Source organism: Diadema antillarum, unplaced genomic scaffold (assembly GCF_040938485.1).
Source record: "Diadema antillarum isolate AM-2024a unplaced genomic scaffold, OU_Dant_1.0 seq00000226_RagTag, whole genome shotgun sequence".
NCBI classification, from domain to species: domain Eukaryota; kingdom Metazoa; phylum Echinodermata; class Echinoidea; order Diadematoida; family Diadematidae; genus Diadema; species Diadema antillarum.
In genome coordinates this window covers 171,248-195,372 of record NW_027271278.1, presented here as the reverse complement: position 1 = coordinate 195,372, position 24,125 = coordinate 171,248, and the positions used below count along the sequence as shown (strand labels likewise).

General features: G+C 38.6%; 1 protein-coding gene across 1 annotated transcript in view; it reads left to right on the top strand.

Moving 5' to 3' along the window:
* Positions 1 to 2,189: 2,189 nt before the first annotated feature.
* Positions 2,190 to 24,125, top strand: part of LOC139729219 (stAR-related lipid transfer protein 5-like) — a 31,741-nt gene continuing 9,805 nt past the window's right edge. The window contains exons 1-4 of the mRNA XM_071640150.1: positions 2,190 to 2,225; positions 4,903 to 4,952; positions 6,172 to 6,304; positions 21,930 to 22,144. Of these exons, the coding sequence (XP_071496251.1) occupies positions 2,190 to 2,225; positions 4,903 to 4,952; positions 6,172 to 6,304; positions 21,930 to 22,144 (434 nt within the window). The remainder of the gene's footprint in view (positions 2,226 to 4,902; positions 4,953 to 6,171; positions 6,305 to 21,929; positions 22,145 to 24,125) is intronic.

Sequence of the window (24,125 nt, the reverse complement as noted above, 5' to 3'; positions counted from 1 at the left end):
ACATGTCAAGCAGTAAGTTGGTCCATTTTTTGCGGGCTTTTTATGCAGAGTGGAAATCACAAGACATTAGTTGCAATTCCATTGCATTTGTGATTTTCACATTCAATAAATATCCTGTCCATCAGACCTTTAAGATCTTTCTCACTTATTTTTACATTTTTCGAACGACATGACGAAGATGTCCTTAAATAACAAAATGCAGTACAGCTGGATACTCTTAGTCAGCATAAATGCGATTTAACGAAATAGTCAGTGACACAATAATGTTGGGTGATGTTCGTTATTCTGAAGATTCGTTATACCGGGGCACACAGATTCCCTATACCTAGATGTTCCTTAATCGGAAAATGAAATAGGGTTCGTTAATGCGATCATTTGTGGCGCTATTCTGAAGGTTTGTTATTCCAAAGATTCGCCAGTCTGAAATTGAAATAAGATTAGTTATTGCTCCTCTAAAACCTCTTCCCTCCCCTTTCCCATCATCAAGGCCCCTTATCAATCTCACTACAAGAGGAGAGTTACAAAGCAAAAGACAAACACTGCAAATTGGAGGGTCATATCCAACTATGAAAGACAAAACGCCATATTTTGGCCACCTCTCAGTTCTTGGATAAACATTAACGACAGCTCGTAAGCATTTTACAAGTTCCAATTTTGCGTTGTGAATATTATAAAATTTACATATCAATTGCCCTTTTTTTTTGTGATCCAGGGACCCCGAATGGGACCTCGTCTCATAAAGACACATAGATCTCCTTTTCCAGTCCCCTTGATAGGGATCATTTGTTGTTTGCACACACCTCACCTCTGTGGAAATCAACCACATCAAGAGACTTCCAGCAACTCAGTTTCCCCCATCTCATTGCCCTCGCTGCTATCATTGCCATCAAAGCGGATCCCGCAGGACCCTGATTTCGCCTGCCACCACTGATGCCCGGTAGATTGCAGGCTTCCCTGAGAGTTAGAGTGGCACGCAAGAGTATCCACCTTCATGATGCCCGTATCCTTTACACACTCGACCTTTTTCGACGTACCCTCTCCTCCTCTCAAATGTGAACTCGAGCCCTCAGCAGTAAGACGACGGTGGTGTGTTAACTTCTGCGATGTGCGCACGCTCCGCTGTCGTAGCATGTGGGAGCATGGGAAGTTGGGAGAAGAAAATACGGCAGGCTGTTAGAAGATGAATAAGATTGTAATATCATATCAACACAATATTTTTCTTGAAATAAAAATAGACCATCTTCTCAGTAATGCTATTGGGAGCGGCGGAAGGAATAGGCTTACCTGGGATCGATGAGGTCCGATTGATATTCAAACATCCCAGCTAGCCTCGGTAGACCATTGAATCTCTCTCAACCCTCAGGACTGCGATGATTATCGGAACAAGTCTCGCTTTCATGTTTCATACTCTCCAGAGTACGTGCTTAAGTTCATCATGTATACTCTGCTCCATTCTTTCATCTCTCTCCCTTTCTTTCTCCCTCCCTTTCTCTTTCAATCTCCCTCTCTTTTTCTCTCTTTTTTTTCCAGCCAGGTTCTGTCTCTCTTTACTCCTCTTTCCCACGCTCCTTATTTTCCCCACTCATCTTTTTTTTCCTGCCTCTGTCGTTCTCCGTTACTCTCAGTTTTGATTTCGTGTTGTAATTCATCTGTCTGATGCTTATCCTTTTCAATTGTCCTCATGTTTCCTTTCGTCCCTCCCCCTCTCTCTCTACCCTCATCGGATGGAAAGTGGTGTCAGCCCAACGTGTCTTCTTTGGTTTGCTTATCTATGAACAGAAAGAAGAAAGAACGTTTTCATTGCTATGGTCAGATTTCCAGATTTACCATATTACAAAATATGACAAAACATGGGAGAGGAGCTGCAATGCTTGAATTTATCAAAACTTTATGACTATACAAAATGAAGGGAAAAAATGTGTTGTGGTCACTGCGTACCTGTAAAAAGAAAAAGGTGAGCTTCCGGAATAGATGTGTTCTTTGATACTTTCATATATTTCACATGATATTATTCACGCATTCCTCAACTCATTTCTGTCTCCAATCAAGGTTTGGCATAATGCCTGGAGTACACTGACACTTAACACATTCTTTTTTTATTAGAAATCGTTGCAGTCCTTAACGGGACCGTCTATAGGATTAGCGAAATCTCATGATGATATCAACTCATTTGGGGGCGACAGGGAACCATGACTGTGGGGCACTCGGCCGATAATGAGTGCGAAGTTTGCGTTTCAAAACCATTTTTCACTAAAAATGTATCATGTTGGAAAACACGTGCCATGCATTTATCCATCCTTGGTGAAAGAATGTAGTCTATTTATGTCTGTCATATCGTGATTTAGATTAGAGCTTTAAGAGTCGAAAATTTCGAACATTTTTCATCTTTCCTGATTGTGACACTCACTGATTGGGACCTTGTCTGCAACGTTTCCATGGCAATTGCTCCATGAAATATCTGCACGCTAAGCCAAACATAAATTCTACCCACAAATAAAATCCTAACCCTAATCCTAATCCTCACATGAAACTAAACCTAAAGCCCTATCACAACCCTAACTGTAACCCTAAATCCTTGGAGAAAATAAGATCCGAGCAATCGTCGCAGAGGCAAATGTCGTGTCACCGTCTGTAGAATCCCCCCCCCCCCATTTCTTATGGTGGTAACCCAACTCTGCATCTTGAGTTTAAGGGTGCAGTTGACCTCTCTCCACCTAGAGGCAGTGCTCCATCTCTTTCTCTTCTTGTTTTCCCGTGTCCTCACACAGAATGATTTTCAACTACAAAAATACAAACGCACACACACACACACACACGCATTTGCACATATACACATGCATTCATTATAGATACTTGTATAAGTGCCGACATCGAGCAAGCGATCAGAATATTACATGAGTAGTGTCAAGGAATTAATCAATGATGAGGGTAAAATAAGCTTTAGAGACCAGCAGAGGAAAGCCCAAAGGGACAAGCATCTTGAGGTTACTCATAAACCTTTCTCTGCACAGAATAATCTCCTTGAGTCTCAACTACTAAAGAATTTACAAGAGATGGGAAAAGATATATTCCTGTCAACCAAGTGTTACATGAAACAGTTTGAAATTAATAAAGAAAAACGATCCTTAAACCATGGTATTGGTTTGAAGCATCTTAGTGTAATCGCATTGTTCGCTACTAGATGTGTGACTCTCCCGAGGAACGCGCCAGAGTTCAATGCATGTTTTATATCCCCCCCCCCCCCATGGTAAGGACTTCTCCTCTTACAAACACTCTGGACAGCATGACACCGTCTGCCTTCTAGGGGAACGCACGTATAGGTTATAGTCCTAAAATAGCAGCAGAGCAAGTTCCACCTCCCACACGACTAATTGGAAATAAAAAAGTAAGAAAGACATGCAGAATTGAGGAAGAAAGACAAAGGCGAGGAGAACAACAAAAACAATAAACCAACTCTAGACTCCGAGGTCGTGATGCATTTCAATGCACTGCCATCACATAAGGTAACGACACATGTATACAGATGACCTCCCTGACTGATTCACAGTCACCGTAGAAGGGGAACCTGATGTACGCGGTCGTGTCCACACTTTTGCCTTATCCCGAAACATATCGAAAAAGCACTTCAGTTGTCAAGTGTACTATGTCAAGCCTAGGCACAGTAATAGAGATGACCGCAGTAACACGAGGATTGCACTTTTTTTGTGTATATTGATATACACGCGTGTTCTATGGTGTTATTGTGGGCGAGAATGGAAATATAGTCACAGAAAATTTGTTCGCCTGCCCATTTGCCTACATTACTGTCTACTTGTGAATCCCGTGAGATAAGTTCAACACTATAAGCAATTTAACATATTAAGAATAAGTATTAAGAATAAGAAGTAATGGTCACTTGATGGTAGGAAGTATTTCAGTTCACATGAAAGTGATATTTGTGTAAAGGAAAGGAGAATACCAGCTAGTGTCGAGTACTATTATCCATTCACCTTTTCATGGACATGAGTATTCATTGAGCAAGTCGGCCCTAATACACCTTAAATACGTTTGCTGCTCAGGCGCGTCAAATAGATGAATAATTAATATATAGTAGATAGATGGATAGATAGGTAGAAAAATGTATGATTATGCATATATATATATATATATATATATATATATACTCATATATACATACATATACATATACATACATACATATATACATACATAGGACCTACGTACATACATACATTATGAGTGTGTGTGTGTGTGAATATCATTCTTTTTTACTGCTTTGTGTTCCTTCTAAAGGTTGAATAGTTGAAGGAGAAAATAAGAAAATAGACAAGATGAGACAGAAAAAATGCTTTATAAACAGTAAAAGAGAATTAAATGATTAAATAAACCAGTACATACAGGAGGAGTACTAGAACTATTAGAAATGGAAGAAATAGTGGTGATTTAAAAAAAAAAATCGAGAAAAACATGGCGGCGCCAAGAGGCAAGCTATCGACCGCCCAGGAAAGGAGAAAAAAGGGGTAAAATTGCTCCTAAAGCTTAGACTCTAAGTAATCCTGACAGGATCTTAATAATGGACCACAAGAAACTCGATATCTAGGACGAAATGCTCTCTGCAAACACGCTTATTCAATCTGGCAGTGTTTGTGGTTTCCTCTCTGCTTTTCCATGTCTGACCAAGATGTGTTAGGATTCGCCATACGTATGCGTTTTTCTAAAATTTACGAGGCTACGTTCGCATTTGGGATTTCCAAACAGACCTTAAATGTCATGTAAGTGTCTTCTCAGGATTCGCCTTGCAGACGTTTCGTACAAAGTTTTTACAGAAGATCTCTCCGTCTCTGTGTTGCTCTGTCTTTCTTTTTTTAAAAATCTATTTCTATTTTTCCCTTTAATTTGCAGAAGCACGTGAAAGTATGGTCGAAGAGGTCGACGCTCTTTCCTGGTTACATGTGAGTATGATGAAAACGTTTTTGTGTGAGTGGCACCAGTTTGATGAGAAGTAGGGTTGATCTTTTAGCAGTTGACGTTAAGAAATTGTTTTCATTGACGGTATGGTTAGCATAACCATTGTTTGGTGACATGAAATATGTGTAAAATAAAATCTGTAGTAGCCATCATAAACTGCAGATAATGGAGTATGTGTCGAAGGTTCGTTATTCTGAACTTTCGTTAATCCGAAAGTGAATTAAGGTTCCTTTTCCCACATTTTCGTTGTCCCGAAGGTTCGTTAATCCGAAAAAGAAATAAGGTTAGTACTCACTAAATTGAGTACGTAAATTATCTTCATTTTCGAATTGACGAACCTTATTTAATTTTCGGGTTGATAAACAATTTATGTTCGGGATAAGGAACCAAATTTCATTTGTGGACTAACGAACACCTAGTTCTAAGGAATTTGTGTGTTTCGGAATAACGAGCCTTCGGAATAACGAACATCTCTCGTCATGGCCCGTGTAGAACACACCAGATATGAATAGACTTTGCGAAAAGCAGCTATGATGGTACTATAGAGTTGGATTCGCCATGTCACTTTAGCGCTCACCTTACTTCATTAGACAGGTTTAACAGTATTTTGCTCAATCTACAGTGATTTCAACGTGATTTCTATAACCAAAGTGTGGCAAGAGAAGCAGCTCGTTGAGAGAGAGAGAGAGAGAGAGAGAGAGAGAAAGAGAACAAAAAGGAGACACACATACAATTGTCATGTATGTAACTTGCAAAGAAAGAAAAAAAATAGATACCACAACAAGCAGGTAAGGCGTCAATAATGTGCCCTTCTCATGGAAACGCAAGATACGTTATGAGGTCCGTAAATTTGTCATATTTATAAGATATTTAGAAGCTTACTTAGTTCACACTTTTTCTTTGTTATTAGAATTAAGGAAATAAAAACAATTTGCTTTAGTTCCCTAACAGCTCCGACTCCGCGTATACTTTATCCGTTCCTGTGTGTTTATATTTTGAATATACGTTTAGAAAAAAAAGGCCACTTTAAGTATTCAGTTCTATACAACTATTCAAAGTCTATCTAGCCATTTTGAGATTGTTCAGGGGAAATCCCAATTTGTAGACATAAACAACCACATTTTTTCATTTCCCATGTAAATTTCGACAATTTTTTTTTTTTACGTTTGTTATACAAACATCTGGCCATCTTCTTATACGCAGGCACCGCATTGAATGCATCGTGAATGCATCGTTGGAAGAAGCCTACGAGCGGTACATGCCCACCCCACTCGGTTCACGCCTGGAATGGGACAAAACTTTACAACTCCACGAACTTCTTCAAACACTTGAAGAGGTAGGTCGAAAATGAGACAAATTTCTTCTTTCCAGAGAGGGAGAGAGAGAGAGAGAGAGAGAGGGGGGGGGGGAATGGGGAATTCTATAGTCCACATGATTTAAAATGGTTACTGTGAACGTGGTAATCATTAGCATTTGCGTGTTGTTGTTTTTTATAAGGGATATTGCTGTTACGATCAAAATACTGAAAGCCACTAGTTACAATAAATGCAGATGAAAGAACAAAAGCAAATTTTACTGCTTCAAGATAGTTCTATAATGTGAGTTAGGGATAGAAAAAAACATATGCAAAAATTAATGTTAACTATGGTTAGATATACAAATTGTGAACAATAGTTCATTAAAATCGTTTCTAGAATAAAGCGTCTACAGTGTTTGTTGGGAAATTCTCATATTGTATAAGGATGTTTCGTGATACAACTGAATTATACATATGCATAAAATGTGATAACTTTTTTAAAAATCACTCCTGCCAATGTTAAAAGAAACCTGTACTGACATTTTCTACTTGTCTGATAATTCTAATCTACATTTTTTGATGCCTACAACTGGAAAGAGAGGATTCTAAAACCCAGGATAAGCCTGTAATGATTTTTTTGAAAAAAATGAAAACGAGCAAGCCAAGGAACGATCCACACAATTTGGCATACGTCACAGGTGCCAACCTCCGAATTTAGCAAAACGAACTACACATGTCAATTTACTGATGAAATCTCCCACGAAGTACTGCAAAAACTGTTATGTAGTAAAATTGCAATATGGAGCTGAAATAAACATGTTAAACAATATCTATTAATTTCTAAAAGGAATCTCTTCAAAAGATTTTTATTTAGAAAAAAAAATTGTGGGGAATATTCCAGATATGCAAATTGAAATTGGCATCATTGTCCAAACGTGCTGCCCATAGAAAACTGTATGTAAGTAACGTTGCACTAACTAACTATGCATTGATAAGCGATAATGGTTCGACATCACAGTTCAAACTATCTAACGAAGATGAGGACTGAGTGACTCTTAAAATCTAAATCCAAAAAATAGTCAACGGCAATCACGGTTTACGCCTAGTTAGTTATGCACCCAGTAAATATAGACTCCAGACTAGAACTAGGACTAGGACTAGTGAGCAGTCAAGGACCGAGAAGATTCTACTCGCCGCCCCGTCGACAGCTGTACGTGCACAGCGCTCAATAGGCACAGCGTAAACATTTATTATGCAATACATACCCCTGCTGCCAGAACTTGAAGAAAGTCCAGACGCAAGTCCAGACTCCAAGGTCTAGCGTTGCCGCTAGATCTAGGCCCTTGTCCTGCAGGCCCTGTTGTTTCTGTGCTGAATTTTGCAAGTAAGGTATCTGCTTTATGGATTTTCAATGTTTTTGTAGTCGAGATAAATCTCATGGTGGTCGTATTAACACCAAGGACTAACTTAGATCTAGTTTTAGTAGGACCCGGTCATACCTCGGAAGAGTGGCCTGACCACGTACATACAAACAGTGCCGCCGCTTCGCGATCCAAGCGCTGGTGTAGGCATCATAGTGCTAGAGTACTTCCGTATCCATGTAGATATCTCAAAATTCGCTTAACCAAATTGCACCAAAATCACAAGAAGTATTTTATGACTCATGTCCACTTGCTCACGGTAATTGGAACCAAATCGCAAGTCGGGAAGCGTAAGTGAAGTTGTCGACTTTCCTGCCGTCGCTAAAAACAATCTACTCTGTACGACTAAACAAGAGTGATCGCGGCGTAGTAGCCCTACACAGACTGAAGTTAGCCATCTAATATCATGAGACAAATCTTTGAAGTAATCGGGAGCAAAAAATCAATTTATAAATTATTTGAGCTAAGTTGAATGAAAAATAAAGTTCGTAAATCACACAAATCGCCAAAATCATGACTTTTTTTAGTTTAGTTCCCGCGTAAATTCCCCGTTCGCACAGTACTAGTCGGCTAACTTCAGTTCTAGATTGTGCATGTCGCGTTTACCAAGATCTCTCGCGAAGAGTGAGTTTTTTTTGAGTGACAACTTGAAAGTCGGCGTCAATATTGATACTTCTCGATTACCGATTTCGTTCAAATATAATACAGTATTTTGAAATATGCTTAGAAGTATATCCTGTAATTTTGGTGCTGTTTGGTTCAGCGAAATTTGAGACAGCTGCATGGATAGGACAGTACACAAGTGCCGCCTGCTAGCTAAATTGAGCCTAAGCGTCGTCTGCTACTCGGCACGATTTAACGCACGCGTATGCAAGGGCTAGTAATCAGAGATATATTTGGCACCTGTGACATCACGACATCCGGGCTCGTCAGCTCATTAGCATAATTCTCGCCAAAAAAGTTCAATTTTCAACATGAAATTACGGGCTAAATCGTTATGAAATTTTGATTCTGTTTGCACCGCTGGGTCTTTTAGAATTAAAAGAACAACATATAAAAAAATAAAAAACCGGTACAATGCCCTTTTAAACAGTGGCTTTAAGCCATGAGGCTTAAAATTTTGTTTTCACCTACCACAGTACTGTAAGAAAAAAAAAAAGCCTTGAAAGGCTTCAACAACCAGAAATTATGGTATGCTCACGTGTTTGGGCACTGTTAATTCCACCCTCTAGAGGATTCGGTACTTACAAGATTTAGCGACAGGGAAAAGACTCTAATCACCGGCACTTGTACGGAATCAATATACCAGTTAGTTCCGCCAGATTCCCCGTTTTCCGTATTGAACGGGCAAACATACAAGAAAGAGATGTTTTGTCCTCTATTACCGATTTCTCTGATGAGTCGTAAAACTAGATTTCGGGTTGTTTGGCAGTACCTAAACACTTCAACAAAATGTTATTCTTTCGATGTAGGCTCCCTTTAAACACATTAACAAAATCTCCTCATCAAAACAAAAACATAGCAAAGAAGAACGAAACGAATTAAATCAAATAAAATGAATTGAAATAAAATTAGACAAACAATAAGACAAAAAAAAACAATAACAGTATGTGCAACTATCTTCTTGATGTCTTGCCTGTGACCATTAAGACAAGCCCATTCATGGAAAACGATTAAAAAAAAATCCCGAACGTATTTTCTAATCACTTTTTCTTTGCCCCTCTTTTGCCACTAAATTTAAGAGAGAAGACAGTTAAAGTATTGTTGTTGTCTTGAGTGGTTTTCAAAGTTATCCAAATCCAACTTTCGCCCGGAGTCTTACGGTTATTTTGAAAGAAGCCTTTGATTAAAATGATTGGGCGAACGGTGTTTCGATTCGTGGAAATGCAATTTAACTTTCCATGTAATTGTGCTTTTTTTAACTGCAGAGGGATATTAAAAACATACAAACAGAGTCACTGTGCCGCAAAGAAGGAAATTGCTTGAATCCATATTATTAACTTTGTATCGATTTGCGGGCGAATAATTGAGCGTCAGTAAAGCTTTCGAATTTTTTTTTTCTACATTATTGCGCTGGTGTCCTAAAATCTTTTTTTTTTAATATAAATTGGATGGCACTTTATCTTGAAAACGGATTGAGGAGAGACACCGCTTTGCTCCCAGTCACTTTGAAATATACCTACCCCGTTTTCCAATTTGATCAGTTTTTCACTAATTATCCTATGAAAGTATTTGTTCAGGATAATGAAAAATGTTTGTCATAACACCTGAAATTAGTGACTGGCAAGGCAGGTGCAACTATCTAGCACTCTTAGACGTGATGGAATTTCGTCTTTACTCCATGGTCGTTCTCTCTTTTAATCGACAGACAAGATACTAAATTCCCAACTATGAATTAACCCCCACCCAAAACAAACAAACAAACAAACAAACAAACAAACAAACAACCAACCAAACATTAAAGCAATACTATATACTCTGCAACTGCCTTTTAAAACTATGTTAACATAAATGCATCACTACAAATCTAACCCTTGAAAGAACTTGGAAAGCCATATTCCATACATGTATGGCATTACACGGACTTTACTATAAAAGGCGTTATCAATCCGAAATTGTACATTGTATGACACAAACAACTTACATGACTTGACCATTTTTTTTTTCAATTTGCATTGTTATCATTGTTATTTACACACGGGCAAGAATTAAAAACAGTACACGAACCATTTCGTTCTTTGCAGAGAAAGACAAAAAAAAAACCTCAAAAAGTGTTCCATCACGAAGCATATCTCGTTGACGTTGACTGACTTTTACTTTTAAAGAGCTAGAGCTCCTTTGGGACTTTGCCTGCTAAGGGAGAGATGGAATACAATCAACAATGCAGGAAAGACTGGAGAAAATAGGACGAGTGATTATAAAAAGAGGCTATTTTGATAGTAATTTCAACCAGAGAATAGAAAGATAATTGCGTTGATAGATGTATCAATCTATTTGTAAGTGAAACATAACGTCTTTTGAAGTTCGGTTTGTTTGCGTGTCTAAAGTTCATAGACACTATGAGTCCTGTGATTGTGCAACATTATATTGTTCCTTTTTGAACATGGGAACTCCTTTTAATGATCCACTCCTCGCACGCTTCTCTGAAACAACCAAAACTTCAGAATAAAGAATAGAAATAGACTGATAGCTCCATTGTTTAACCAAGGAGGCTTAAGAGATGGAGTTCCAACAGGCTGTAAATATTAAAACAGCTGACAGTTTTTTATGGATGTATAAAAGAATTCCTCAGGTTCATTTGTGGCTTTGATAATTGGGGTTCGACGTCGCCGTCTTTCTGAGTTATCTGAAGATTCATTTTGAATGCTAACATAAAATGTCGGCTATATTTTGCTATAGTATCTTTATTGAATGCCGTGAAAATTCTTCTCTTGATAAAGGATGGAAGACAAAAGTCAATCCCGTCAAAAGTTAATATGGGCATATGCCATAAATGTAAATCTGAGCTGTATGCTGTGAAAGCATTTGAAACTGTACCCTCATTGGAAAGCCGAATTCATCTCCCCCCATCACTTCCTAAAAATAAAAATGATCTACTCTTATCTTAAAGCATAAGTCGTTATTCATCAATATGTCAAATCAATGGCAAAACGTGTTTAGTCGAGAAATTTTTATTCTTATTTCATCAATTTTCGAACAGTCTTTTGAATGCGCATCCTCGTGTCTGTATACCAGTATGTGCTGCTCATCTTTTATAGGTAGGGACGGCGATAAGTATCTGATAAGTATCTGGTTTTACTTTAGCATGCTTTTCTTCTGGAACATATGTGTATGTTTGTGCGCGTGGAAAAGCTGAGTAACAGAGAGACAGAGAAACAACTATGCAGAGAGAGAGGGAGAGAAATTAGGAGACAGGATAAAAAGGAAAGGAGGTATTAAATAAAGAGATAGAGAGCAGAGAGAGAGAGAAAGATTAAGAGAGCGGAGAAAGAAGAGGAGATTAAGGAAAATAAGAGATAGATTGGGAGAGAAAGAGAGAGAGAGAGGGGGAGGGAGGGAGAGAGATTCGTTGCCCTGGTAACGAGCTCTTTTACTTTATTTGATGTAAACCGATAGGTTGGACCCACAAAAGGCAGGTGTGAGGACTCTATTCTACACTGCAGTTTGCTCAGGAAATGCACTGTTACCATTTGGCGGGAAAATGTCATCCATTATAGGCTGGGCAAAATGCAAAATGCACTGACAAAAAAAAAAAAATCAAAATATAAGTGCCTTTCTATTCCTTTAAATGGAAAAGGAAGCTCTGACCTCATTAGGAATGCCGCTCTCGCTCCAACAAACTAACAAAATCTCACTTCGTTTTTGGCCAAGAGAGAAATTTTATTAAGAAGAATAAATGACGACAGCATATTCTCTAGGGAGCGGCATTCCTCTACAGAGTAGTTTTTTTTTTCGTTTTTATGTTGGGTGGAGGAGGGGGAATATATAAAAGTAAGTATTATCCATTTAATGGGAGTACAAGAGTTGTAAAATATTCAGGATAGAAAAGGCAATGCACGTACGAGCACTTGTCCATTTTTACATTGGTACTAGTATGAACAATTTGGCATCGTATATAGAAACATAGATGTGCGCGACCTACAACTAGAAGACAATGACAATAACATACATCAATGATAATTTCATATGTGGGACTTCACAGTGTACTCCTTTTCCGAAATAATGCACGCACCGTTCAAATTTGGAACCTGACTCCAACATTATCATCATAGAAACGATAGTTACGTGTGTTTTAATGAATTGATATGAAAAACAAAATAATTCCCTCCTTTTTTTGTGCGAAAGATAAGGAGAGCAATTATGACTTCCTAAAATGGCGCCATTACTGGACAGGCGAAAGACATACTTCACCCTCCCTCTTCTCTTGCATCCAGATAACCCTCTCTCGTTCCCTCTTCCGCTCCTTACGTGTCTCTTTCTGTTATCTGATGGCTTTAATTTCTTCAAACACGCACCCACACCCACACGCGCGCATACGCACACGCACACGCACACGACCAGAACAAGACACAAGATACCTTGAGGGTAACAAGCAACATCAACATCCATGGCTAATTTCGTCTGCTCCTCCCCAAGACACGGCTGCCTGTGTCAGCCATCAAAACACAACTCGAACCGAAGGATGTTGTCACAACCGGCCGATATTTACGCGTGGCGTGTCGAGGGCAGGGACACGAACGATAAGATCTATTGAGGGTGAGCGTAGAGCCGTGCTGTAACATTAATTCTTGCGCTTAAAGATATTAACAATTATTCGTCCGCGTATCTAAATGGCGTTTCGACACGATATTCTGAATGTAGCTTGGCATTACGGTGTAGATGATAAAACATTAACATGAAACAATTGCAATGACGTAGCATTCTATGAGACTGAAAATTTCCATTCTGTTCTGGATATAACGGTCGAAGATAGTGACGTTGATGTCAATGTAGTGAAAATAAGATTTTACAATGTTGTATGTCGCATCAAAACTTAAAAACAGGTGGTTTGGTCTACAAACAATTCAAGCATATAATGCTACTACGTCATCCACTGACATGTAACGTTATCATTATTTCTATTGTCATCATGATAGTAACAATGTATATGGATGTGAGTTTTCTTCAATATGTCTCGCTCTGTACAAAATGAAAATCGTGAGATAGCAACTGCTGGTATACATTTTAAACAAAAATTTGTATAGTATGCAGTGGGAGACATATTGATGACAACTAATACCCCGTATCTTCACCCCTTTGCTGAAGAATCTCTTGCTTTCATTTAACGTCAATATTAACAAAAAAGGTAATGAAATAAATAATGTGATGATTAGAATACGGTGGTAATGATGGTTATCATTATCATTATCATTATCATTATCATTATTATCATTATCAGTTTTAAATTTGATTACTATTATTATAGTTCTGATGTGTATGTGTTTGTTTGTGTGAGTAAGTGGTGGTATAATATTCTACAAGTAGTTGTTGTAAATGGTAAAGGACGGTTTTCTACCATAGGACCATCCGTTTATTCACCATAACTCACCCTCTACGAACTCTTCCATAATCATCAACACGGACAACAAAGAATGTGCAGATAGGGAGGGGAGTATCTTAAGTTACAACCGTTTCGAAATTCTCAGTCAGATTCACAACTTCTTCACACAATATCTGGCCCACATTCCATAACGTACGAAGACTTTTTGGTCTACTCACAAAATGTAATATACTTGTACCTATACGAAGGGAGTTTTCTTGCTTGGTGGTGGGAGAAGGGGTTGAATTTTTGATATATGGCTTCTCCAAAATTGGGCCAAGATTCGTCGAACTTGGAAGAGAATGACGGGGCCAGTGCATGGTCCTTATACCGGTACTTTCGGAGTCTGTTATTTTTCTACATTCTTGTAATTTTCTGCTAAATTATTCCTGGATCACCATTATGATAACTGTCATTCATACAGCAATGATGCACAGGCTCACAGATTTATTTATTTATTTATTTATTCAGTTTTCTTTTAGCAGGGTAGCCCTTTCAGCTCACTCGGAACTGCTCTGCCAAGGGGCCCTGCATCACGGACAAAGTACAATTTGAGTAAAAAACACAAAGTTACAAACACGGTAACAAAGATGGAACATAAAACACAAAATACATACGTTCATATAAAGCGTACAAGAGGAAAGAATTGTACACAAGCCAATGAAACAAAAAATGGAACGAGAAAAAAAAAATACAATCAAATCCGGGAGAGAAAAAAACAATAATGGTATAAGAAAAGATCTCACTAATACACACACCAACACTCACGCACACACACACACACACACACTTTCACCTCCACACCAGTACACTGGCATCCACACAAACCCGTACACGCACACATACGCGCACGCAAATACATACCCACACGCACACATACCTACACACAACCACACCCATGCCGCCATGCACACAAGATGTCTAAAGTCTATCAATTAAGCTAAGCATTTTACATTGCCGTTTGAAAGAGTTCACAGAGGTGGCATTTCGGATGAAATCAGGTAAATTGTTCCAAGTTTTAGATCCACGATAATGAAAAGATTTTTTATAATATTCAGTTCTGGGAAGTTTGATATTGAGAGGACAGCTAATTGCATATCTAGTTTGGAAAAAAGGATTTCGTTTTGTTATTAAAGATTGCAAATACGTTGGGGTCAGTCCATTGATGAGTTTATATACAAGGACACAATATTGATAGTGGATTCTCTGGGTGACTGACTGCCATTCTAATCTCTGAAGCATTAGCTCATGTGGGGTCAAAAAATCTACGTTAAGTACGAGGTGTTTCAAAAAACATTTCCCACTTTTGATCATAAATATTTTAAAAACTGTTCATTCGATAAAACTGTCATTGATATGAGTAATAGCTGGATAGTGTACAATTTGGTTGAAGGTGATGTGCACGTGAAAACATAAATCAGTTTCATTAAATCTAAGATTGATTTTGAAGTAAGGTTTCAGATTTTGGTCAAATTTTAACCCTCTGTACAAAAATTGAACTTCGCACAGGAACCAATGATGTGTATGTGAGTGTGTGCTGACAATGGCCCTTAACAATGGACATGCCTGAACCACCTGTTGACTAGGCGTCAGTCTGGCACTCCCTGGCACATGATTGCTTAATCAATAATTCATGCGGATTGCCCTGGGCACTGCTAGTCTGAATTCATGCACGGTAAAGTGCTTGCAAACACCACATTTCATTCCAGCTGGCAATCATTTTCAAATTTTGCTTCACTTATCACTTAATATTGGATATAAATAAGCATAAATGATCTAAAGTTCCTCATTTTAATACAACTGTCTACTAATTAAGTAGTCTGACAAATTTTTCGCTTTTTCGATAAAAAGAGATCATTTCTGGTAAAGAGTTCAGCAGCATTTATCATTAGGGCGATTTGTTTCAGAGTAGATTTATTTAAGGCTCCATATACACAAGTGTATATACAGATATACTCTCTCGATTTTCTTTACTTCCTGTCACCACGTTTACGATAGAACAGAAGGTATTCATTGTAATTTTGTTTTTCAGAAATAGAGAGAGCACTGACGCGACTCAACGACAGTATCGACAGGCGTTTGACTTTACACAGATACTGCCAGAGGCTGACCTTAAAACGTGCTATGATAGTGGAATTTCTCATGAATGACTAGCTATGATAGTGGAATTTCTCATGAATGAATAATGAAGCATTCAAACCCTGGCCATTGTCCAGGACCATTGTCAAGGTGTTAACCACACACTCCCATACACACCCATTGACCCCTGTGCAAAGTGAAATTTTGTACAGAGGGTTGAAAATAGAACAAAGTCTGGAACCTAACTGTGAAATTAATACTGGATTTCATGAAACTTATTTATGCTTTCATATTCAAATCACCTTCAACCAAATTGTATACTATTCAGCTATCACTCATATTAATGACAGTGTTATCTGATATATAGTTTTTGAATTATTAAGAATCAAAAGTGGGAAATGTTTTTTGAAACACCTAATACTAATCGAGCGAATCTGTTCTGTAGCTTCTGTAACCTCGTTATGTAACAACTGGCTGCACTTCCCCATACAACATTGCAGTAATCGAAGTGAGGTAAAATCATGCTATAGTATAACATTTTAAGTATTTCACCCGGTAAATAACTCTTTGTCCTTGAGAGGTAACAGGTCGTCCTAGAAATTTTCTGCACTGTGTAGTCAACGTGCTTGGCCCAAATCAAATGACTGTCTATTATCACCCCAAGGTACTTAAAATCATGCACTTGATCAATGGGTTCGTTACCATGCTTCACTGAAAGTGAAATGCCCTTTGTTTTCCGTTTGGAACCTATTAGCATTACTTTTGTTTTCTTTGTATTTAATGAAAGAGCATTTTTATCCAACCACTCACAGACTTTTCTCATTTCAGTTTGAAGTAGCTCTGAGATAAAATTGCCATTCTTCGAGCGGACAAACACGGCTGTGTCGTCGGCATACAAACATACTTTCGTATTACAATCAAAAGGCAATTGACATACGTCGTTGATGAAGACGGAAAACAACATCGGGCCCAGGAGTGACCCCTGTGGTACACCTGTTTGAACAGACTTAAAATCAGACAGTACCCCATTGACAGATACGCATTGTTCCCTTTCGGTAAAGTAACTGGTGAACCATGAGAGCGCACTCTCTGTAAAACCATACTTCGACAGTTTATCAAGCAAAATACTATGACTCACCGAGTCAAAAGCACGTTTAAGGTCAAGAAAAACTGCACCGGTCAGATACCCTTCATCAATATTTCTCAGAAAATAATCATTCAGATCAATTAGCGCAGTGTGTGTGGAATGCATTGGTCGAAATCCCGACTGCCAGTTACTCAACAAATTATTGTTTTCAAAATAAGTATACAACTGACCATATAAGTTTTTCTAATATTTTCATTACATGAGAGAGAACTGAGATAGGCCTGTAATTAACAACATCCTTTTTGTTTCCACTTTTATAAAGTGGTGTCACCCTGCTCTTTTTCCACTCCTTTGGTATACAGCCCGTTCTGAGTGAAATATTAAAAAAATACGTCAGGGTTTGCTTATGAATACTACACCTTCTTTAAGTAGGCGTGGGTGAATATCATCAAGTCCTGGGGCTTTATTTTCATTTAAATTTCTCAATGCTTTTATAACATCATCTTCGGATATATCATCAAGGTGATATTGCGTGTCTGTGTATTTTGAACAACTGCTTACAGAAGAAATGGGTCCAGACTCTTTACATAAGGAAGTAAAATATTCATTGAATATGTTAGCTACATCAACCGGATGTTGCCATGGTATCAGTAATTGTTTCAGAAATGATTGCCAATCATAATGCCTCCTTCAAACGCGGACCTAGGATATACGCGGGAGAACTTTAGCAAGGCAACTATAGGAATTGTTGAAACAAAGCGCGGTCAATATTGACGAACCTCGATGAAGATTGGTCTAGTGGCGAGTAATCACTTCAAGTGACATCTAGTGGAGGAAGGACAAAGGGATGGGGTCATGAAAGCATGACATACAACGAGTCATGGATAGGAAGCCGTTACTGAGCTGTGCAGACGGCAAATGAATGCAGGCTAAGATAACATGGACGGCGAAACCACTACTCTACAATGACAATGGGCGTTCTTGTCCTTGTACCAAGTTTTCCTTCCGTGAGTTTTCTTTTCCAATTTTAGAAGTGCATACACCAATATGGAATTGAAGCAACGCTGTCACCATTATCAGTATTCATGTTATATCAGTGATCACCGACAACAGCATAGATATTCTTACTTGTATCCCTGGCTGTTTGCAGCAATTACTCTCTAAAAAAAAATCGAGTGAAAATATTCACTCTTAAAAGAGTGAATACGAAAAAGAGTGAATTTCGAGTGAAATTGGAGTGAATTTTGAGTGAAAATGTTAATTTTCACTCATTTTGGAGTGACGTCAGGGATCACTCCAAAATCTTCGAGTGATCCCTGACGTCACTCCGAAATGAGTGAAAATGAGCATTTTCACTCAAAATTCACTCCAAATTCACTCTTTTTTGTATTCACTCTTTTTAGAGTGAAAATTTTCACTCGATTCTTTTTAGAGAGTACCCCTTTTGCTCCTTTCTTCCTCAGTCTATGGTCATGTGAATCATTATCTATGCGTTTTTATCTTAAACATTTGAACAAGTAGACAAAACAGCTTTCGATACACACTTTTATGATTCTTTAACTTCTTCCTTATTTTTAACCAGAATTAAGAAGCTCGAAACAATTGTGAAATGGGAAACTGCCAGGTCAGATATCTGTATAGCAGAAACATACACATTGCCTTGTTCACAAACGCATAGTACTCGTGCAATTTTCAGTAATTGCAATTTGGTGTATTTGCAAGTGATCTGAAGTTCATGTGTATACATCTCAACTCAATAGCTGACATTTCCCAAACTGCCGTTTATGAAAATTTGCTATATCTACATCTATACTGAATGAAGTGTTTGAACGCGAAATTGGTTTTTTAAAAAGTAATGTACATACTGGAGGAGAAAATTAAAAGCAAGTCATTAAAACCAAACAGTAACATACTGAGTGAAACATCATGAACTATGAGAAAAAGTTATGCTCCATTAATTTCACATTTTTTCTTCAAAGAGGAAACTTTCAAATGAATTTGGTTCGTGGAGCATGATAAACGGTACCTCTATTCCTCTCGCCAGTCAGGGAAAAATCTGCTGTGGTGAAATGAAGTATTCTTCATGGAAATTCTCTGACGATATTATCTTATATTATTAAATGGACAACAAATGAATCTGAATCTAAATCTGAACCTCCTTGATTTTCGGAGTTGTTCTTATCTCGTGAGGGCGCTGTGGCATAGTGGATAAGACTCCCGACTCCCGATCGGAGGACCCGAGTTCGATTCCCGCCCAGTGCTTACGTCCTTGGACAAGATGTTTTTACCCACAATGTCCCTCTCGACCCAGGTGTATAAATGGGCACCTGGCAACGCTGGGGTAATAATAATGGCAGGGCCCTCTGGTAGAGCAGTGGCAACACTGAAGAGGCTGCCCTGGATAAATAAGACATTATTATTATCATTATTATTATTATTATTATTATTATTATTATTATTATTATTATTATTATCATTATCATTATTATTATTATCATCTCCTGCCTTTGCATTCCAGGAAGAAAAACTCACTCATATTTTCTCCCAGGATTTTTTTTTTTTTTTATAAGTGATACAATTATTCTGCGAGGCAGTGTCAAAATTTGTTACAACATGATATTCTAGCATGTCTGGAAGGCTATCTTTTGTGTGTATGTGCGTTTGCGTGTATGTGTATGTGTGTGTCTGAGAGAGAGAGAGAAAGAGAGAGAGAGAGAGAGAGAGAGAGATAGGGAGCAGAGAGAAAGAAAAGCAGGCAGTCTTAAATGTCTAAGAAATCTTCAAGCTCATAATGTCCATTAACAGAATGATGAAATAGATATCAATTAGCCTTGGCATCTTTTCATTACATTTTTTTTCTCTCTTTTGAACCTAAGCTTGGAGAAATTAATGTGCGCACTTGGTGTTGAAAATCAGTAAGAAGAAAAAACGTATTACTTCGCAAAAAGAAATGAGGTGTGTAATAAAAAAAAAACAGTTTCAATTTCCATGGTTATACATGCAAATCTGATCTAAGAGATAAAGACTTTTTTCTGGGCTTTCTTGCTAGAAAGTTTCGAATCCATGGTTATACGCATAAATGTGATCTAACTGATAAAGGTTGTTTTCTAGCCTTTCTTGCAAGAAAGTTTCAATTTCCATGGTTATACATACAAAACTGATCTAACTGTTAAAGGTTGTTTTCTAGATTTAGTTTTTTATTTGCAAGAAAGTTTCGAATTCCATGGTTATACTCACAAATCTGATCTAACTGATAAAGGTTGTTTTCCAGGCTTTCTTGCAAGAAAGTTTCAAATTCCATGGTGATCTAACATACTGTGAACAAAGATCCCCTTCTCACCGTCTTGATATTCTCTCATTTCCTATATCACTGGCAAATTCGTGAGACTCGAATACTGATTAGCCCCAAGTGTGAAGTAATGAAAGTGAAATTGTGCCTTGCCATTTAAGATAATCGATTTGGCCTTCATAAACGTTTCCACTGCGGGGAAAAATATGGCGGTATTACACTTCGCTCGGCAAGGAGATACGAAACGACTATGCGCCCGCGGGGTTAAACAAAAAACGGAAGTAGGCGTACATGGGGCAACCTGGATATGTTGGTCAATATTTTGGTCAATTATTCAGTTTAGGCGATTCAATATGTAAGACAATACACACAGCGGTAGTGTGTGTATGAAAATGTAGGAAAAAATGTATGAGTAACACTCTGAGAAGTAGTGTATTGACGTGAACGGAAAGCGTGGTGAAACAGACCTGTGTACATAGTGTATGATGAAAGCAGGAAAAAAGCACGCAAGATAATGAAATTAGCTACATTTTTGAATAGACGCGAAACATGAGGGGATGTCTATCTAAGATTTCTCCTAACGACCAATAATTTGATAATGGTAAATAGATACATGATTCATAAGTACGAATGAACAATTTGGAGAGCACTTTACTGACTTATAAACGGACTTGCTGAAAAGCAGCCTTACGGCTGACTGGAATTAAAAAAAAAGAAGTGTTTAGATAAAACAAACAACGCAAAACAAAACTTTACAATACTTTTATGTTGATGGAAAGGAGAGGGGAGTTCAGTTTAAGCCATGTAGGAATAATGAATTTATACCAGGTATGTCTTAAGGTTGTTAGATAAAAAAGAAAATGACTCGAAAAATAAAACATTATAGATTATAAAAGGCTGGACATTGTCCAGCTCAGGGCCGGCTTTACTTTTTTAAAAGAGAGGGGGCCCAGTCTATGGGAACAGGAACGTCAATTCATTTTGAGGATGAAGGGGGATATATTTTGGATGACAGTGGATTAAAAAAGAGAAAATAAAATAAAAACAAAGGTTAACTTTTTTTTTGTGCGTACCACTTTCGGAGTTAATCGGCTGACAAAGAAAGGGTTTAAGGGCCACTCAGTCCGAGGTTAGCCCCACCCCCAAAAAAGTCTTCACACACAGACAAAAAAAAAAAAAAAACAAGTAGTAAGACCCTATAGGTATTATGAAAAAAAAAAAAAAACAAGTGGTGGTTTGGGGCCCGGGCCCCCGGTCGCACCGGCCCTGCAGCTGATGATTCACAAAATTTTAAAGACAGTAATCTTGTTTGACTATAAAAATTTTCCACAAGTCCATTTAACGTCGTCTGGTTGCTGGTTGATAATTATACATGCCCCCTGCACGACGAAGCAGATATCGCATTTTTATTATAACTATTGTTCACATTTTGTATATTTAACAATACTTGATATCGATTATACTGGTTCAAATTTTTACATTGGTTGTTTCTATCCCTAACTCACATTTTAGAACTATTTTGAAGCACTAGTGCTGGGATTTTGTTTCAGCTGCAAATGATAAATATGCCTTTAACTTGAACGAAGACAACAGCACAAACTTAGATGCTAACGTTTTTACATTGTTGTCTGATTCTTTACAATGTTGTGTTCGCTTAACACTGGATCTAAAAATAATACCGACATGTATTGTTCTTTTTTGTGTGACAGGGAACTTTTATGTACAGGGCAATAACCCATAGCCAACTCATGGGGCTGATAGCGTCACGTGAGTTTGTCTACCTCCTCAAGGTCACTCGGCAACTCGAGGACAACTACATTATGACGTCATGTATCAGCATAGACCATCCCAGCTACCCAGCCAAGGATAACCCAGTGCGAGGCAGGAACTACCCGTGTGGAACGTACTTCACGGTATTACCAGAGTAAGTGAAGCTTGCTATGGCGTCTGCAGCTTATAGGCCCACGGCACACTACAAGATCCAACCGGCCGCACGGCTCTGGAGGCAAGCCAGGTCGCGCGACCAGTCGCGCGACTCGACACCGCACACTAGTGGTATGCGATGACCGCATAGCTACGCTTACGAATGTGCTGTCGTCTGTGTACTGCAGCGTGATTGGTTGAAAGTCCATGTCCGGTGGCGAAAATTCTATGTTAAATCTTTACGACTGGCATTGCAACCCAGTCGAACGTCCGAAAACTGGCGAAACTGGCGACGTCACACTTCCGGTTGCTAGGTCGTGCGACCGGTGAATCATGTAGTCGCTTAGTGCGCGGTATAGCCTCAAAGTAGGCTAGGCCTATACCATGACGTCATGTTGACGGCGTTGCTCCCGCAACCACATCTTCTGTTGAGTCCACAACTTTAACTCAGAAACTTGCGCACTGCTCTAGAAGGTCCTGGGCTGGATGGGTGCTAAAGAACTTGAGTCATTGTGCATCATGCTAAGACATCCATAATGTTCCACTCGCCTAAGGCGTATAAGCAGATACCCGGTAGGAAAGCTAAAAAGGACTGAAGTTGGAGTTGACAAGCTAGTGCCGGCTGTAAAATAGCATTGTATTATATACACTGTAGCCCTGTAACGGGGACTGGAGTGAATACATGATAAGTGCGAGTTGAAGTTCATTGAGAGAGGTGATAATTAATTCAGTCGTCCATGGCTTTTAATCTGCCATAGATCTATGTATTGTCTGGAAATGGTTGACGACAAATCCATAGGCCCCTATTTTTTGCATGTATCACACACTCTTCCTACGTGCCCGGTGTTTCCAAGGCTGATCGTATGCATGTCACACACAGATACACAGGCTGTCTGACCATCTGAATGATTACACAATTCTAAAGTGTTTGGACTAAGAAATAGAAACGCAATGAGAATGTACACAATAGTTGAGGCACCCATTGCTAGAGTGCACGGGGAAATTATCTGAAATGAACTAACATGTAAGCAACAATAATACAAAGAACAACATCGCGTATTACAAACCTAATTCCTCAGATCCGTTTAGCATGAACATCCTGCTAGCAATTTTGGAATGCAAAGCAGGGATGCAGGGCTAATGAAAAAGATGTACTCGTGCTTCAGCATTTCTGCTTGAGAAAACCCGTACAATATGCTTCAGTGTCATTCATGCATTCTCACTGCTTAAAACGAAAGTAGTGCTGCTTCCGGAGCTCACGTTATTTCTAATCTCAAGTTTCAAATTTTCACTCTGTTTGACTTTTGACGTAACCGTTCGCTCGAGGCATAATTTTGTGAATCCTCGAAGTGAGTACATAAGCCATATTAGCTTACTGCATAGAATAGAGGAGGGGGGGGGGGGGTGAAAGAGGGAACGAGTGAGAGAGCGACAGACGGAGGGAGGGGGGGGGGGTCGAAAGGGATGTAGGGAGAGAGAGAAAAGAGAAAGAGAATGCAGTGGTAATAATGACATTGCTAAAAGCGTAAGAAACAAATGTATAAAAAACAACGACAACATAAGAACGCGAACAGCGCATGATAGATTTCTTCTGAATGGTATTTGATTTACTCTATTTTCATGCAACATTTTTTTTTCTGAGGCCTAATCCCATGAAATTCCAAGCACATTTGAGGCATTTTCCTGCGATAGATAAGCGCAACCCTGTTTTCATTCCTGGTTTGAAACGCCAATAAAAGGGCGATTTTAAACGCGTTTGAGCCTCAAAAGCCTCTCTTCAAGCGCAAAGCCGTTTTAAAAAGTGTTTACAACTTGTTCCTAACTCGTCGAACGACGCAAAGGAGCTACGCAGTCTCAACTTTCGAACCGGTGTTATATGATTTTTTAATTAACGCAGCATCCACATAAAGTATAGACCTTTTGAAAAGCGTTTCTAGTTAGATAAACACCTAAGATCCGTAACTGCCATTTAAACTAAAAAA